This window comes from Ovis aries, chromosome 24 (genome assembly GCF_016772045.2).
Source record: "Ovis aries strain OAR_USU_Benz2616 breed Rambouillet chromosome 24, ARS-UI_Ramb_v3.0, whole genome shotgun sequence".
Lineage (NCBI taxonomy): Eukaryota > Metazoa > Chordata > Mammalia > Artiodactyla > Bovidae > Ovis > Ovis aries.
Window position 1 is genome coordinate 26,952,689 of NC_056077.1, and position 16,688 is coordinate 26,969,376.

Below are 16,688 nucleotides of genomic sequence, written 5' to 3' on the forward strand. Positions count from 1 at the left end.
CAGCCGGAGTCGCCCCAAGCGCGAGACCCCTGAGACGGCCGCTGATTGGCTGACGATGGCGCAGGTGGTGGGCGCGCGGGAGACGGGGCGGCTTCTCTCTCCCCCCCACAAAGATTCCACCCCCCGCTTCCCTCCGCCAGCGGCCGTTATTCCGCGCGCACGCGCACAAACTCGCTGTCGTTGTCGAGCGGGAGAATAGGGGAGCGCGCGCCGGGTTACGGATGGGGCGGGGCTAAGCTCTAAGCGCGCGCCCGCCTAACGGTCGTCGTCCTAGGGCTTTCGCGGGAGCTTTTTGTTTCTTCTCGGCCACCGTCCTGTCCCCCTCCCACTCCAGCGGTTTATTTACAATCCTGCGCTGCTTCGCGTTTTCCCAAAGATGGCGCCCAAAGAAGTTTGCAGGCTGAGCTTGTGGCCCATCCCAAGGGCAATTATACCCCGGCCCCGCCCCCGTAGTCCCAAGAATCAGGCTGAAGCAACGGAGTGAAAACTGTATTTACAAGACAAGCAGTTACACAAGGACTTAAAAAAAAAAAAACGGGAGGGTACAGAGGGGAGCCGGCAGTCAGGAGGGGCCACAGCCCCGGCCCGCGGCAAGACCCAGGATGTTTGCCTGCAACACAGGAGGGAAGGGGAGATCAGGTTTAGAGCCGGGCAGGGTACAAACCAGGGTAACAAGGGGGCCCGAGCCGCGAGCTCACCTTCAGGAACGACTCCATCTGTTTCCCCGACATGCCCTCCACGCGTTCCAGGTCCTCAACCTGGCAGGACAACAGCGATGGGGAAGGGTCTAGGCCAGGTGTCCCCCACCCAACTCCATTCCAGGGCTGTCCTCCCTGAGCCATTACCTGGCTGAAGGGGCCGTGGAGCTCCCTCCAGCCCACGATGAGCTGAGCCTTCTTTTGGCCAATGCGCTGCAGGCTGCGCAGATCACGGGCTGAGCCTTCGTTCAGCAGATCTAATATTTTTTGGCGACCATGGGCCAGTAGCTCTGGGCTGATCTGCAGCTCCCAGCCGTCCTCAGCCTTCTCTGGCTGTGATGCATCCAGGGACTCCAGCTATGAGGCAGGAGGTGAGTGACAGAAACAGCAGAGTTTGCTGTTTGGCCCGCGGCAATGAACCGCTCTGGACTCCTCTGCCAAGGATAGGAGTCTTAACAGCAGCTACCTGCCCGCCCTCCCCAGCCTCTGTTTCCCTCCTGTCTAGTGTCTGTCCCAGCACCCTTCCCTCTGGTCACTCTGGCGTGATTCCCAATTTATCTGATCTGTGAAAGAGTAGAATAGAGTTGTTGTGAGGATCAAATTAGTTAATGAATGTAAAACACACAGTAAGCTGTTAAATCTGGTCCCTCATTTCTGAAAAGAGTAAGTTCTTTCATCTCCAGGAAGGCACATAAGACAAAGTACTCAACAAATGACTTTCAACTCATGTCATCTCAGTTTAAAAACTGAGGTGTCTTTCAGTGTCATTTCTTGACTGTTTAGTTGTCTGCCTAAGTGGGCGCTGTAGTTTGTAGAGGGCAGGACCCAGGCTACACACTGTGCCTAGTAAGTAGCTACTGACAGAGTGCGAGCCATCAGGGAGAAAGAAAAATAAAAGGTGATGGACACCCATCCTGCTAGGTACATTCATATTACCACATTTCATCCTAAATGCCCTGTAAGACATTCTGAGGGTAAGCAACATGGACAGGCTATGTAACTCTGTGGCCAGTCCTCTTCCCACTAGAGGTCTCTGCCTCTTCTCCTGGGCTCTAGGTGTAGCCTAAGCCTGCAGGGACTCTCACCTTTCTCTTCCGGCCTTTCTTCTTCAAGATATGGATCTCGGCATTTGGGGATGCTGCCTGCTCCTGAACTGAAAGTATGAATTATGAGCTGGAGTCAGAGCAGAGGCCACTTTTCAGCCCCCTGGTAGCCATGTGGTCTTCCATTACTGATTCCTCAGTTCCCCTCCACCCCAAGTTAACCTTCTCTTTTGTTTCCACAGGACCTTTCTTCTACTTGTACATGAAAGTAATCTCAGTTGGTCTTTCATGATAATCAGTCATGCAGTGGTCAGTCTACCCCACTGTACGAAATGAGAGCAGTACACCCAGCTCTTATTTCATATCCACTTTCCCCCTTTCCATCATGGTGGGAGGACATGAGTGATGTAAGGACAACTGCTCCAAATACCGCCTTCCTTCCAAGATCTCAGTTATCTGGGCCCTTCTGGCCCCTACAGCCAAACTTACTCAGTTGTAGAGGCATCACCACTGCCTTTTTAAGGGGCTTAGCCACTGTGACTGTACGGCGAGCAAGAGGTCTGAGCATTGTGGAAGAGTAGTTCTCTTTCTCCTTGGGGTCAGCAGCCTCCTGGGCCAGCACTTTGGCTTCCAGTTCTTTTTGCTTCATCTTAAGCCTCTGTTAGAAAGGATCAGGGAGAGATATGACCCAGAACCAACTTTAAGGCAGTGGATTAGGAAAGTGAGTCTGCAGGGCTCTGAGGCCTTAGAAGAGCAGAGTGAGCACCAACAAGAGAAACTACCAGGAGACAGCTGGAGCCCAGGGTAATTAAGGGCTTTCTTGGACGTAAGTTTGAGTGAACTCCGGGAGATGGTGATGGACAGGGAGGCCTGGTGTGCTGCGATTCATGGGGTAGCAAGGAGTCGGACACGACTGAGTGACTGAACTGAACTGAATGATCAGGAAAATAGATGGGGAAACAGTGTCAGACTTTATTTTGGGGGGCTCTAAAATCACTGCAGATGGTGATTACAGCCATGAAATTAAAAGACACTTACTCCTTGGAAGGAAAGTTATGATCAACCTAGACTGCATATTAAAAAGCAGAGATATTACTTTGCCAACAAAGGTCCATCTAGTCAAGGCTATGGTTTTTCCAGTGGTCATATATGGATGTGAGAGTTGGACCGTGAAGAAAGCTGAGCGCCGAAGAATTGATGCTTTTGAACTGTGGTGCTGGAGAAGACTCTTGCGAGTCCCCTGGACTGCAAGGAGATCCAACCAGTTCATCCTAAAGGAGACCAGTCCTGGGTGTTCATTGGAAGGACTGATGCTGAGGCTGAAACTCTAATACTCTGGCCACCTCATGCAAAGAGTTGACTCATTAAAGACCCTGGTGCTGGGAGGGATTGGGGGCAGGAGAAGGGAACGACAAAGGATGAGATGGCTGGAAGGCATCACCGACTCGATGCAGAAGAGTTTGGGTGAACTCTGGGAGTTGGTGATGGACAGGGAGGCCTGGTGTGCTGCGATTCATGGAGTTGCAAAGAGTCAGACACGACTGAGCGGCTGAACTGAATGATCAGAGCTGCCCAGAGGTGGAAGGAGCTTCTTTGTGAAATATTGGGGGGAAAGGCTATTCAAGCAGAGTCCTGACTTAATTTTATCTGGGTTTTAGCAAATGGCAATGTCCTACACTTGTACCTAGAATTTTTTTCTCTTGCCCCCTCACATAGGATCTCAATAATTTTTCAAAGTTCAGCCATGTTAAGGACATTCAAGCAGAGAACCGAGGGATTCCAGTGTTGGGTGAAAACTGGATGCTGGTCCAGCCTTTCCGGTCCTTTCCTATCTGAAGATCCTCTTGACTGTTTCTCAAGGTCAGCAGGAATCCCAGCTCCAGCCTCCCAACACTTACCTCAATTTCCAAATCCTTCTCTTCCACTGTCTTCATAAGCACCATCCGCTCTCGCTTTGGGGTGCTCAGCAGAGGGGTCCCCTGGCTCCCCTGGGAGCCCAGCAGACGGTCCAAGCTTAGAAGGCGCTCCAGCATTGCCGGATCCATGCTGCTAAGCTTCTGTAGAGGGCTGAGCACACAAAGAGGTTACTCCGCACTTACCTCTTCTCTCATCCTCCTCTCCAGCAGCAGGATTCCTCTCATCCTGCCTTAACTTGGTGTTTCTGTGGTTCTACAACCCTACTATTAACTTGCTGGCAACCCTGTACAAGTTATCCAGACACTCTGGGTGCAGGGTCTTCTTTAGGTGAATGGGGATCAATCACTACTTGCCCAGGTAAAGCTCTCAGGGAGGCCAGGAGATCAAATGAGAAGAAGCATTTCATGACCACTGAATGTGGCAGGTATTCATGGGATCTAAGACATCCCCCTGCCCTGAGGCACTCACTGTCGAACACTAAGATCATAAGGTGACAGCAAGGGCCATCCGTACGCCTGTTCATTTGGAGGAGCAGTGGGTGCAAGACTCACGGAGGAGGTCATCTTCAGCGGGGCTCTGAAAACCCCTGAAGACCTCAAATGCCAAGCCTTTCTCCTGTGGGCAGTAGGAAAAGCCTCTTCAAAAGGAGACCTGACTTAATCTGAACATGGTAACATTTGTTCCTTCTGTCTGGAATTTCCCCCTCACATCTGATCTCCATTGTCATTCAAAGTCAGTTTGATGCTACCTTTCAGGTGAGGCCAGCTTGGCTGTGTATCTTCTTTCCTACATTATGAACTAGCTTCTCGAGGATAGAAACTGCCCTGTTCTTTATGTACAAGGGCCTCGGAGAGCAGGATCGGAAAGTAGAGGTGAATACAGTAGCCATTTCTTCTTTCCTGGCTGTCGCAGAACAAAAGGGTCCTCCTTCCCTATTGAGCTCTTTACTGTCGACCTTTCGGCATATACGATGTTCCCGTCTTGCTTCCTCTACTGAAATGTGAGCCCGCTGAGGTCAGGGTCTGTTTAGGTCTGATGGGCCCCACATCTAATGGCAACCCACTCCAGTACGCTTGCCTGGAAAATCCCATGGACGGAGGACCTGGGTGGCTGCAGTCCATGGGATCGCACAGAGTCGGACACGACTGAAGTGACTTAGCAGCAGCAGCCCCACATTTGAGGTTACCCAAGGTCCCTATCTGGCAGAGACCTTGCCTGTTCACGTGTTTTACACATGTGCATGTGTATGTTTCTCTTGAGTCTGTACACATATGAGAGGGGACTGCTGACAAACAGTTTAAGAAGGACAAGATCGAGAGATGGGGTTCCGAGTGAACACAAGTACCTAAGTGCTTTTTGCTATCCTTTCTAAAATAGTGAGTTGGTCAAAAAGTTCAGGTTTTCCTGTAAGATGCTATGAAAAAACCTGAATGAATCTTTTGGCCAACCTGATACAACTGTCCCCTGGGGCAGAATGTGCACTAATCCTTGGCCTCCTCAGGTCACCTCTGTTCAGTTCTTAGGACTTAAGAGAGCTGAGAAGCTTTATTGGAGCTAGGGGTAGAAAAAAGACAAAGATCAAGATGCAAGTGGTTCCTTGGAAGGCTAGGTGGCCAGACACAGAAAGCAAGACCACTGAACAGGGGTGACTTGAACATGGATGCATACTGGGCCATGAGGTGGGGCTATCAGAACAGGAAGGGAGGTCACACACCTCCCTTGTTTGGATTCAGCGTAGAAACAGGGCAAAGTTAGGACAGCAGCTGACCGCATGGAGAGTTACAGAAAGGCTGGACTCTGGACACACAGACTGAGTCTCAATGAGACATTTTTCTATCTCCTTTGCTATGCTTTATCCTTGGGACCTGAAAGACCTGGTCCTCATTACTCCTTGAATCAGAAGCGAAAGTGCTCATCCTTGAAACATTGGTGCCAAAATGTGAGACTTTGCTGACTGCCTAAAGGAGTTGGAAAATAGAAAAGAGGGGTGGAGGTGGCAGCTAGGAGCTCAAGGAGCCTCCTTATGACCCCTGATAGCAGCATCAAGGCTGGAGGTTGCAATGAGTTCAGTAGAGTAGGATTTTGGCTGAATCCAGTGGAAGAACAAGTTCACAACTCAAGGATCCAACAGACTAAACCCACAGCCACTCTCCACCCAACCCAGGCACAACAGGAAAGGGACTATGCCCAAGACTCCTCCCTCTCTGCTCACCTGAGTTTCTGGGAGGCAGAGGCTGGAGCTATTGGGAGTTCGGGACTCCCAGTTTCCTCTTCCTCAGGGCCTCGGGCTCTCTTTGCCTCTGATGGGCCTAGCAGTTCTTTCTGAGACAGTTTTACAGGTGCCAAGACTAGGGGAAGATGGCAGGGTAGGGAAAGAGGGGGGCGTCAATTTCTGTGCTGATCCTTGGTGGATTCAGCAAACTCCCCAGGTGTCCAGCCTTGGCCTGTCCACTCCAGCCCACCCAAGTCCTCACCAGGAAGCTGCAGGCTCTCATTGGTAAAAGGCCGGTTGATCACCTCCTTGGACCTGGCTGCAAAGTTGAGTGCAGAGACTGTGTCCAGGTAAAAGCGTCTCTCAGGGGCAATGTTGGCAATGAGGATGCTGTGGGCTGAGCCACCCAAAGAGTCCTGAGAGATGGGGACAGGGCAGGGTGGGTCAGTCAGTAGCCTCACCTTCCCCTTCCCTGACCGCTGTTCCTCGATACTCCAGCAGGCCCGAGAACCCCTTTCTCCAGCCCCTTTTACCCGAGATGGGAGGCCTGACCTGCAACAGGCGAGTGAGCTTGCTGTCCCGGTAGGGTACCCGAGGGAGGCCCTGGTTCAAAGCATCCACCACCTTGCCCAATACAAACAGGGAGGTGTTGATGGCTCCACTCTCCTTCAGCCTTAGGCCCTTGTTGCCTGTGCGCCGGTTGTCCTCTGAGCCAGCCAAGTCAATCAAGTAGAGTTTCCCTTCCCGCTGGCGAAATGGGGCCAAGCGTTCTCGCTGATCCACCTGGGGGCAAGAGCAAGGGCCCCCATTTAATTCAAATTCTGGGGGCTCCGCAGGTCCTCACCCCTGTCGGGGGTGGAGGAGAGGTCTCACCTTAACCAGGAGCACAGCATGACTGCGGGAAGAGCGCTGGTTGAGCCGGGTGGCTCCCACCGTCCGATTTCGGCTGGCTGGCAGGAAATGCCGCTCAAAATCAGCAAAGCTAGTGATGGGCTTCTGCGTGAGGCCCGGAATCAGGATATTTCCTCGGCAGTCTTCTCGGATCACCAGGTCTCCCGATGAAGGTTCCAAGAGGTCTAATACCTATGTGAGCAGTGAGGGGTAGGGCCAATTCTCCACTTACAGGCTGCCTACTTCCTGCCTGTGGTTCTCGTTTTCTTTGCTGGATTCTCAGAGTTGTGCCATCTGCTACCCTAACCTCTGTCTTTCCAGGTGTCCTTGCTAGATCAAAACTTCATGTTCCAGAACCGGGTCTGATTTTTACCCTTTGTTTCTTCCCTCCCCAATCAGAAAGGGCCCTTGAGGACTTCCTGGTGGTCCAGTGGCTAAGACTCCACACTCCCAGTACAGGGGGCCTGGGTTCGATCCCTGGTCAGGGAACTAGATCCCACATGGCAACTAATGATCCCACATGTGCCTCAATTAAGACCCTGAGCAGCGAAATGAATATTTAAAAATGGGGCTGGGGGGCTCACCTTTTCCTGGTAGATCTCTAAGTAGGACATAGTAACAGAGAGGGCCCACGGCCGGCCCTCAGCACCCTCCTCCCTCGTGAGCTGTAGGAGGTCCATGAGAGCCCGAGGAATCACCCCAGGCTGCTCTGGGCTGCCCAGCATTGTGTGTGTCTTCCCTGGGGAAAGAGTGGAGAGAGCTGTGAGATTTTCTTCCCCGTTCCCGAGTCCCTTCTGGCCCAGGGCTGCTCTGTATCTGGCCTCCTCACCTGCCCCTGTGGGCCCATAGGCGAGCACACTGGCATTCTGCCCTTCTAGCAAGTGCCTCAGGATGGGCTGCACCGATCCTGCATAGATGTCCTGCTGAGAGCTCCTCTCCCCATAGAAAGCATCAAACCTGCGGGCAGGAAGAAAGGCGGGACTCAGTAGCAGGTTCCATTCTCACCCAGGTCTAGAGGATAAAACTGGTCTCACGTTTAAGGGTCCCTATTCTTCTTCTTACACAAAGGTCTAAGAAAGTGCCCACTGAACACCCATTCTGTCCCAGTCTCTGTTTTGGTGTAGAAACACAGAGATGAATTTGGTATCCCTGCTCTTAGGAGTTCTGCAGTCTGGTGGCATAGATAGATACCCACACTTTGCTGTGACTCAGGAAACAAAGATGAGAATGCACTAGAAGGAGTAACATTCTGCCTGGGGAAGGAGGATTTTTGCCAGAGAGAGAAGAGAAAGATACTCTAAGTGTCAAAAATAGCACACAAGACATGGTATAAAAGGGCCAGGCTTCCCAATCCTTTTTCATAACACAGAATTTATAGAAAGAGGCATCTGTACACCACATGGAGTAAAGACTAGATGAGACTTGACACACCTGAAGCTTAGTCACTGTACTCTGACGGAGAAGCTTCGGTTGAGGCAGGGATTAGCACTGATATAGTGGAGTGTAGCATGTGCTGGGGGAAATGAGGCTGGAAAGAAACTAAAGCCAAGTTGTCAAGGGCCTAGAACAAGGTTGGCAAACTTTTTCCATAAGAAGCCAGATAGTAAACATTTGGGGCTCTGTGGACTACATGGTTCCTTTCACAACTGCTCACCCGTCACTGTAGTCAGGCAGAAAGCAGCCGCAGATAGTATGTAAATAAATGAGCATGACTATATTCCAATAAAGCCTTATTTACACAAAGTCTGCTGACAGATTTCACCTGCAGATCTTAGTTTGCCACCCTCTGGCCTAGAATGACAGGCCAAGGAGCCTGAACTTTAAATCTCCCAAGGAATTTTAAAACAGCTGTAAGCTCTATCCCCCAAACATGGGCGGTCTTATCTGACACCACCCAGCCACAGCCTGGGCTGGCTGGCTGGTCTACGTTTCCCCAGTCCTTCCCACCCCTCCCCAAAGGTCCGAGCTGGACTCCCCAGCTCGCCTTTGCTGCTCCTTCCCCACTTTGTGCCTGCTTCCCCTCTAAGACTGTGAATAGCAACGTGCATCTGACTCAGCCTCCAGCCTTCCCCACACTCTCCTGGACAGGCCCTATCGCAGTGGGCACCCATGAACATTACCCAAAGCAAAGGTGTGGCAAACAAAGCTGCACTAAGGAAGGAAGAAGGATCCTCAGGAGGAGGTCTGAGAAATCACTTCTGGGCAAGTGATAGTGCGAGCAGGCCTAGGAGAGAGAGAGTGGGAGGGAGTGTGGCCTGAACCTTACTGGTATTTGAGAGTCTCTTGGTGGTTCCTCCAGTTGGCAATCTCCAGAGAACAGCTGTCCAGGCCCCGCACACAGGGGGTGTCGTTTTCTTCAGCTGTCCCATCCACAAACGGGCGCAGTCTCACAGCTACCCTCACTCGAGCTGGAGGTGGGCGCCGGGCAGCTCCCACCTTGCTTAGCCGACAGCGACCGGCTCCTAGAAGATCATTTTTAGGCGTGAAGCATGGTGGCAGCTTTGCTGAGAGATAAGGGTATGAGTGGGCTTCCTGGTGGCACTAGTGGTAAAGAACCCACTGCCAGTGGGGGAGACCTAAGAGACACAGCTTCAAACCCTGGGTGGGGAAGATGCCCTGGAGAAGGGCATGGCAACCCACTCCAGTGTTCTTGCCTGGGAAATCCCATGGCCAGAGGAGCCTCACGGGCTACAGTCCATAGGGTTGCAAAGAGTGGGACACGAGTGGCGCAACTGAGCACACACGAACACACAAGGCTAGCAGTCTTGGAGGTGGAGGTAACTGAGCTGACCCCTGAAGAATAAGTAGGGTCACTGCCAAGCATTTCAGGAAGAAGGAAAGGCACGTGCAAAAAATATGGAGGGGTGAAAGCAGGCCCCCGTGTAGAACCACTAAGGCAGGACTGTGTGTGTCCTGTAGGTGAGTCAAACACAGAAGGGCAGGATGGAAGAGAAAGAAGAATCAAATACACGGTCTCAGGCAGGGTGCAGTGGGGGGCTGAAGGAGAGAGATTATCTATGGCTGGAACCATAAACCAGATCGTGTACTTAGCAAACATTCACATTTATGAAGCACTGGCTAAGTGCTGCTGCTACTAAGTCACTTCAGTCGTGTCCGACTAAGTGCTAGGCACACTTTAACTTCCATGGTGTCCCTGAAAGGTAGCTTCTGTCAGTCCTATTAACCTGTGAAGACGCTCACAGAAGTGCAGCCACTCTCCAAGCACCTCGGTGTTTTAGGCCTGGAGCCCTGTGGCTATTACTGTATCTTGAACCATAACCTACATTGTATCTTCTTTGCTATTCAGAGGAATAAACAGGGATTATTTAACTTATATGCAGAGTACATCATGAGAAACACTGGACTGGAAGAAACACAAACTGGAATCAAGATTTCCGGAAGAAATATCAATAACCTCAGATATGCAGATGACACCACCCTTATGGCAGAAAGTGAAGAGGAACTAAAAGCCTCTTGATGAAAGTAAAAGAGGAGAGTGAAAAAGTTGGCTTAAAGCTCAACATTCAGAAAACGAAGATCATGGCATCTGGTCCCATCACTTCATGGGAAATAGATGGGGAAACAGTGTAAACAGTATCAGACTTTATTTTTGGGGGCTCCAAAATCACTGCAGATGGTGATTGCAGCCATGAAATCAAAAGACGCTTACTCCTTGGAAGAAAAGTTATGACCAACCTAGATAGTATATTCAAAAGCAGAGACATTACTTTGCCGACTACGGTCCGTCTAGTCAAGGCTATGGTTTTTCCCGTAGTCATGTATGGATGTGAGAGTTGGACTGTGAGGAAGGCCGAGCACCGAAGAATTGATGCTTTTTTTTTTTTTTCACTTTTTTTTTTAATTTTAATTTTAATTTTTTTTAGTTTTTTATTTTTTAAATTTTAAAATCTTTAATTCTTACATGCATTCCCAAACATGAACCCCCCTCCCACCTCCCTCCCCAGAATTGATGCTTTTGAACTGTGGTGTTGGAGAAGACTCTTGAGAGTCCCTTGGACTGCAAAGAGATCCAACCAGTCCATTCTGAAGAAGATCAACCCTGGGATTTATTTGGAGGGAATGATGCTAAAGCTGAAACTCCAGTACTTTGGCCACCTCATGCGAAGAGTTGACTCACTGGAAAAGACTTTGATGCTGGGAGGGATTGGGGGCAGGAGAAGAAGGGGACGACAGAGGATGAGATGGCTGAATGGCATCACTGACTCGATGGATGCGAGTCTGAGTGAACTCCGGGAGTTGGTAATGGACAGGGAGGCCTGGCTTGCTGCAATTCATGGGGTCACAAAGAGTCGGACACGACTGAGCGACTGAACTGAACTGAACTGAAAAGCTGAGCAAAACCCCAGCATCTTCGTAGACTAAGAGACTCCCCCCGCCCACCCATAACCTTGACAACAGAGGCAGGGAAGGAAGCCTGAAGACTGTGTCCCAGAGAGCCCCCTGGGAGGGTCAGGGGACCACACTCATTTCAAGGGAAGCTCTCTCCACCCTGGCTGTGCTGGGTGTGTCTGCAAGTTTGGCCTCAGTTTCTATCCTGCTCAGCAAGTAGGTAAAAGTGGGTGTAAATTGTAATGTGCATACAGATAACCTAGAGGAGCTAAAGATTCTGCATTTCTAGCAACTTCTAGGTAATGCTTATGCTGCAGTGGGACACTGAATTGTTAAGGTGTGGCAGACCAGGACCTCACGGGATTCTTCTAGGATTAAGGAAGTGGACATTTGCCCCATCTAAAACCCAGTCACTGGACTCCCTGGCCTTTCTGCGCCTCTATTTTTGCCTGGAATTTCTTATCTATGTTAAGTTCACACATACACACATATGCCCCCCTGCACAAACTGTTAAGTGATGGTTTTCTCTCCGTGGAGGGTCATGTGGGTTTATTTTCTATGTTACCCAGTTTTGTAATGCTGTAACATTTGTAGTAAAAAATATCAGGACTTCCCTGGTGGTCCAGTGGTTAAGTGCTTCCATTACAGAAGGTGTGAGTTCAATCCCAGGTCAGGGAACTAAGATCCTGCATGCCAAGCGATGTGGTCAAAAAATTAAAAAACAAAACAAAACAAAACACGACACTGTGGACAACTTTGGGAAGGATAAAGTTAAGAGGCAGCCGCCGGTCCCTCAGCTTGCAAAGGCACTAACATGCAGTGCTTCTCTGCAGTAAGTTTTCTGTTTAGTTTGCTTCTCATAATTAAATCTAAGTCATTTGGCAGTGGGGGGGGGGGGTAGTTATTTTTATCACTAAAAAACACAATTAAGATAAAACTGGGGGGGGGGGGGGGGGAGGCCTTTCTTTCCGTGAACTGAAAAAAATCTATGAGGTAGGTATTTCTGTATTTTAGATACCATACTGTAGCTCATAGCTAACAACAGAATTCAAACCTAGATTTCACCTCCAAAAATCTGCTTTTAATGAGGATGTCGTATTGCCTCCCTGTCACATACCAATTGGGAAAGTTCTTGATACCTCTGACTCTCCATTTTTGCTGGTGGTGGCAGTTGGTTGCTGGGACCCACGGACCTCATATTAAGGTACCAGGCTGGTATCTGTGGCCAACACAGAAACAGCAGGACAGGCTACCCCAGGAAGAATCTTTTATGTAAGTAAGGTATACCCACAAGCAGACGGCCTGTTCCAAAAACTGGGCCTCCGTTCCTTCATCTGACAAATGAAGCTAGCAACCCCATTTCTCACTTTACAGTTTACGAAGCACTTGGGCATCTAGTTTTCATTTGACCCTCATGGCAGTCCTGAAAGTCAGAAGGAAGTAGAAACATGCAGATGAGAAAACTAAGACCGCAAGGAGGTTAAAGACTTCTCAAAAACGTGTGCAGGAACCTCCCCTTGCCTGTCTTTCCCAGGTTTTTTTCAGCGAGAAGAGAACAGGGATGGTAGATACAGAAGCACTTAAAAAAGCTCAGTGAGCAGTACAAGGGGAAGGGGAAGTCTGTGGTGACGTAGAAAGAGTATAGACTCTGGCTAGACAGAGCTGGATTTCAATTCCAGCTCTAACACTTATCAGCTTGTGACCTTGGGCAAGTGACTTAACATCCATGAGCCCCAGTTTTCTTGTCTATAAAATAGGGAGAGGAGGGCCTTGGAAGGTCTTAATGAGGATTAAAAGTAACATGTAAAATGTCAACAGAGTAACTAGTACACAGTAAGTAGGTTGGTAACAATTCTAGTTAAGATGGCCTAGGTTCAAATCCTAGCTCTGCTACTTACAACTAACTAAATAACCTGGGGAAATGACTTTCCATTCCTATGCCTCAATTTCCACAACCTATCAAAATGGGAGTAAATAAAAATACTTGTTGGGTTCTTATGGCAGTAAATAAAGTCATTCACATAAAAGTGCTTAGAACAGCAAGAGCATTGGTGTGTGTGTATATGCTCAGTTATGTTGGATTCTTTATGACCCCATGGACTGTATGTAGCCTGCTAGGCTCCTCTGTCCGTGGAATTTTCCAGGCAAGACTACTGAGTGGGTTGCCATTTCTTAGTCCAGCGGATCTTCCCGACCCAGGGATCAAACCCGTGTCTCTTGTGTCTCCTGCCAACTGGCAGGCGGATTCTTTACCCCTGCGCCACCTGGGAAGCACAACAGCACTGGTACTTGATAAAAACCCAGTAAGCATCTTGTTATATATTCATCCATTTTCCAAATGAGGAAATGGCAGTATAGAGAGGTTAGCTAGCTTGCCCATAGTCAATAGCTAGCTAGTGACAGAGCTTCAGATGAAGGTCTAACTCTAAAGTGCATTGTGTGATTTCTGGGCCTTCTTAGACCCTACATCCCCATGGGCCTCAGAGTCGGAGACAAGTTCCTCTACTAGCTGTGTGACCTTAGGAAGGCTTCTTTCTTAACCTCTTCAAACCGCAGTTTCTTTTTATAAAAATAACAGTATCTACCTCATAAGATTGCGAGGAGCCAGAGAAATAATGTACATACAATGTTTTAACACAGCGCCAGCATAAGCACTCCACAGATGTCAGCTACTGTTGTAATCACACGTTTCTCTTGCTACTCCGTTCAAGGCAACAACTCACCCCTGCCCTCATCATTTGGCAGGGTCACCAGTGACCTCTTTACCACTAGAGCCCACAGCCCGGTTCAGTCCCCACCCTGTTTGACTTCCCTGCAGTATTCAACACCCCAGATCCACTTTCCTTTGGAAAATACACTTCTCCCTGTTTTCCTGCCACCCACCAGCTGTCTAGTGACTCCTCAGTTTCTTCCAGTCTTAGATATTTTCCCTAAGCTCCTTCTATCCTCTTTCTAGATCAGGGCTGCTCAGTTCCTGCACTATTGATATTGTGGGCTGGATAATTCTTTGGGGGTGGGGCTCCCCTGTGCATCGTAGGAAGTTTAGCACATATCCCACCACCACCACCACTGCAACAACCAAACATGTCTCCAGATATCACAAGTGTCCCCACGGGGAACACAACTGCCCCCAGTTGAGAACACCATTACTGACCGACTAATTTCACAGGCATGGTCACCTGTGCTCCTGACTTCAATTACCATCTCAAGGCTAATGACTCCTAATTGACACTTCTACACCAGAGTGCTCTCTGCTGCCCTGACACCTCCTCTTACACGGTATTTCAAACTCCACTCGTCTTAAACTGAATCCTTCCCCATCCCTCTGCAACCCCATCTTCCTTCTACGCTCTCTAACGTAAATAAATGGAAGCAACCCCAAAGATCGGAGAGGCTTTCTTAACCTCATCTTCTCCCTCATTTCTCACATCAGTTCTTCATTAACATATGTGAATTCTACCTTTTTAAAATAAGTCCACTTCTTTCCTACTGTGCCGTCTTTGCCAAGGTTGTCTTCATTTCAACAGCCTCCCCACTGGTCTCCTTGCCTCCAGTCTCATTCCCTTCCAATCATTCTTCCTCTACTTCCTCCCTAGCTTCTCCATCACACTCTATGTAGCTGTACATTTGTCTGTCTTTTTCATCTAATTGTGAATTCAGTGAAAACAAGTCTTACTTGGCTTGCCTTTATATTCCCAACATCCAGCACAGAGTAGGCTCTCGGGGGGTATTTGCTGAACACATTAAAATCTGTCAAATGAATACCATAAACTGTAGCCACTGCCATTCTTCCTCCAGAGCTCAGAGTCCAGGGGAAGTTGGCAGGAGGCATTCACACAACTGCCAATGGTAAAAGAGTCTATTTCACCATAAAAGCCACTTTGAAAAAAATAATATATATTTCTTAAAAGTCACTTTGAGGTTGGGAGAAGTTAGCACTTCTAATTATTTCTAATTTCCCCCTCTTCGATGATTCCCAAGCTTCATTCAACTTAACTCTTCTTTTATTGATGAGGAAATTGAGCCAAAGAGAGCATCTTTGGCCTCTCTTTACAACATAAATAAGAAATAGATCAGTTGGTGGTCTTTTTGATCCAACAAAGCGTAGCAAACTTCTATCCAACCTTTGAAACCCACTTCAAATATCACTTCCTTAATGAAGTCTTCCTAGAATACCCAAGAGTTTACTTCAGATTCTGTGTTCCCTATAGCAGTTTATACATACCTCTCATTGCTTTCTCATGATGTTATAGATTTTTATGACTATCTATTGATACAGACTAAAGCTCGTCTAAAGAAGGGACAATATTCATTCAAGCATTTTTATGATATCTACAATGTACCAGACACAGTGGGTCTTGGAAGGCTCAGGGTAGGTTGTGCTCAGACGGCAGGAATATCATGTGCTTGGGCAAAATGGTTAAGAGCAGAGACTCTAGAATCAGATTTGCCGAGTATGAATTCAGACTCCACTATTTACTGGTTGTGTTCACTTTGAGCAAGCTTTTTAACCTATCTATGGTTCTTTGGTTTCTTCATCTGTAAAACAGAACAATAGTAAACTACCTGATAGCAGCATGTAGAGATTAAATGATTCATTACCATAAAGTACTTACAACTGTGCCTCACCCCTAGCAAAGGCTCAACATGTGCTTGACATCCTATTAAATAGGTTTGCTTCCAAACAGGGCCCGACAAACAGTAAGGTCTCAGATAAATTCTATGGTGCCCATTATAATCACTGACCAGAATTCAGTGTACACGAAGGCAGAAGAGCAAGATTCTGAGTGTCCTAGTAATCTTTCCAAACAGTTCTGACTTGCAAGGCTATAAGAAACAGTCTCTTATTTCCCTTTTCTGTGATAACAGCACATCTTATGCTGTCAGCTCACACCCTGCTGCAGCCCGTCTGAACCTCTTACCTCTCTCAGGTATCTCCCTGCACCCAAACAACACGTCATACAGGAACTCTTCCCCCAACCAAACGTGTGTCTAGATCCCTTTTGTCCCTATGGCTAGAGTATAAAGTTAGCTACTTTTCGCTCGCTTACTTCTGTAGTCTTCCGAGATACGTCACTCTCCCCATTTTATTAACAAAGAAAACTGAAATTCACAAGGGAAAAGTGAGCTGGGGTCAAAAATGCGCCGGAACTAGGTCTCAGTGCGGGTCTACAGACAGACACCGAGAGCAGGAAGAAGAACTGCGACTCCCATCCACACACCCAGCTTTCTCCTCCCCGCCCCCGCGCCATCCGCGGTCTCCGGAACAGCTCACGGAGCCCACACTGGACTCCGACCCATCGCCCCGCAAGTCTCCAGGCTACAGCAGCCGCCCTGCTCGAGTCGGGCTAACTTACCCGAGATCGCCGCCGCCATCTCGCGTCGCCTCCGCGCCGGGACCCCCGCGTCCATCCCACTCCCTCCCGGGACCCGCCTCTCTATTCGAATTTCCCGCTGCCCCGCCCTCTCCATTGGGGTTCACCAATCACGGCTACTCGTCGCCGGAAGCTCCTGTATTTGCCTACCACTATCCCGCCCTCTAGGGCTCGCCTGCAGGTCCTTCAAGTTTCCCCTGGA

At 49.0% G+C, this 16,688-nt stretch overlaps 1 protein-coding gene and 1 long non-coding RNA gene across 2 annotated transcripts; one reads left to right on the top strand and one right to left on the bottom strand.

Moving 5' to 3' along the window:
• The first annotated feature begins 364 nt into the window (after positions 1-364).
• Positions 365-11,724, top strand: LOC132658604 (uncharacterized). The gene is made up of 2 exons (XR_009598463.1): positions 365-3,601; positions 10,103-11,724. It is a non-coding gene; the product is annotated as an uncharacterized LOC132658604 (long non-coding RNA).
• Positions 475-16,526, bottom strand: KIF22 (kinesin family member 22). The gene is made up of 14 exons (XM_004020897.6): positions 16,469-16,526; positions 9,028-9,223; positions 7,591-7,718; positions 7,346-7,500; positions 6,744-6,953; positions 6,423-6,653; positions 6,133-6,286; positions 5,871-6,006; positions 3,640-3,808; positions 2,231-2,399; positions 1,784-1,851; positions 846-1,055; positions 699-758; positions 475-610 (listed from the first exon to the last, which is right to left on the bottom strand). Exons 1-14 carry the CDS (start codon positions 16,521-16,523, stop codon positions 563-565), a joined length of 1,989 nt encoding a protein of 662 aa, XP_004020946.3. The 5' UTR covers positions 16,524-16,526; the 3' UTR covers positions 475-562.
• Between the last annotated feature and the right edge of the window lie 162 nt (positions 16,527-16,688).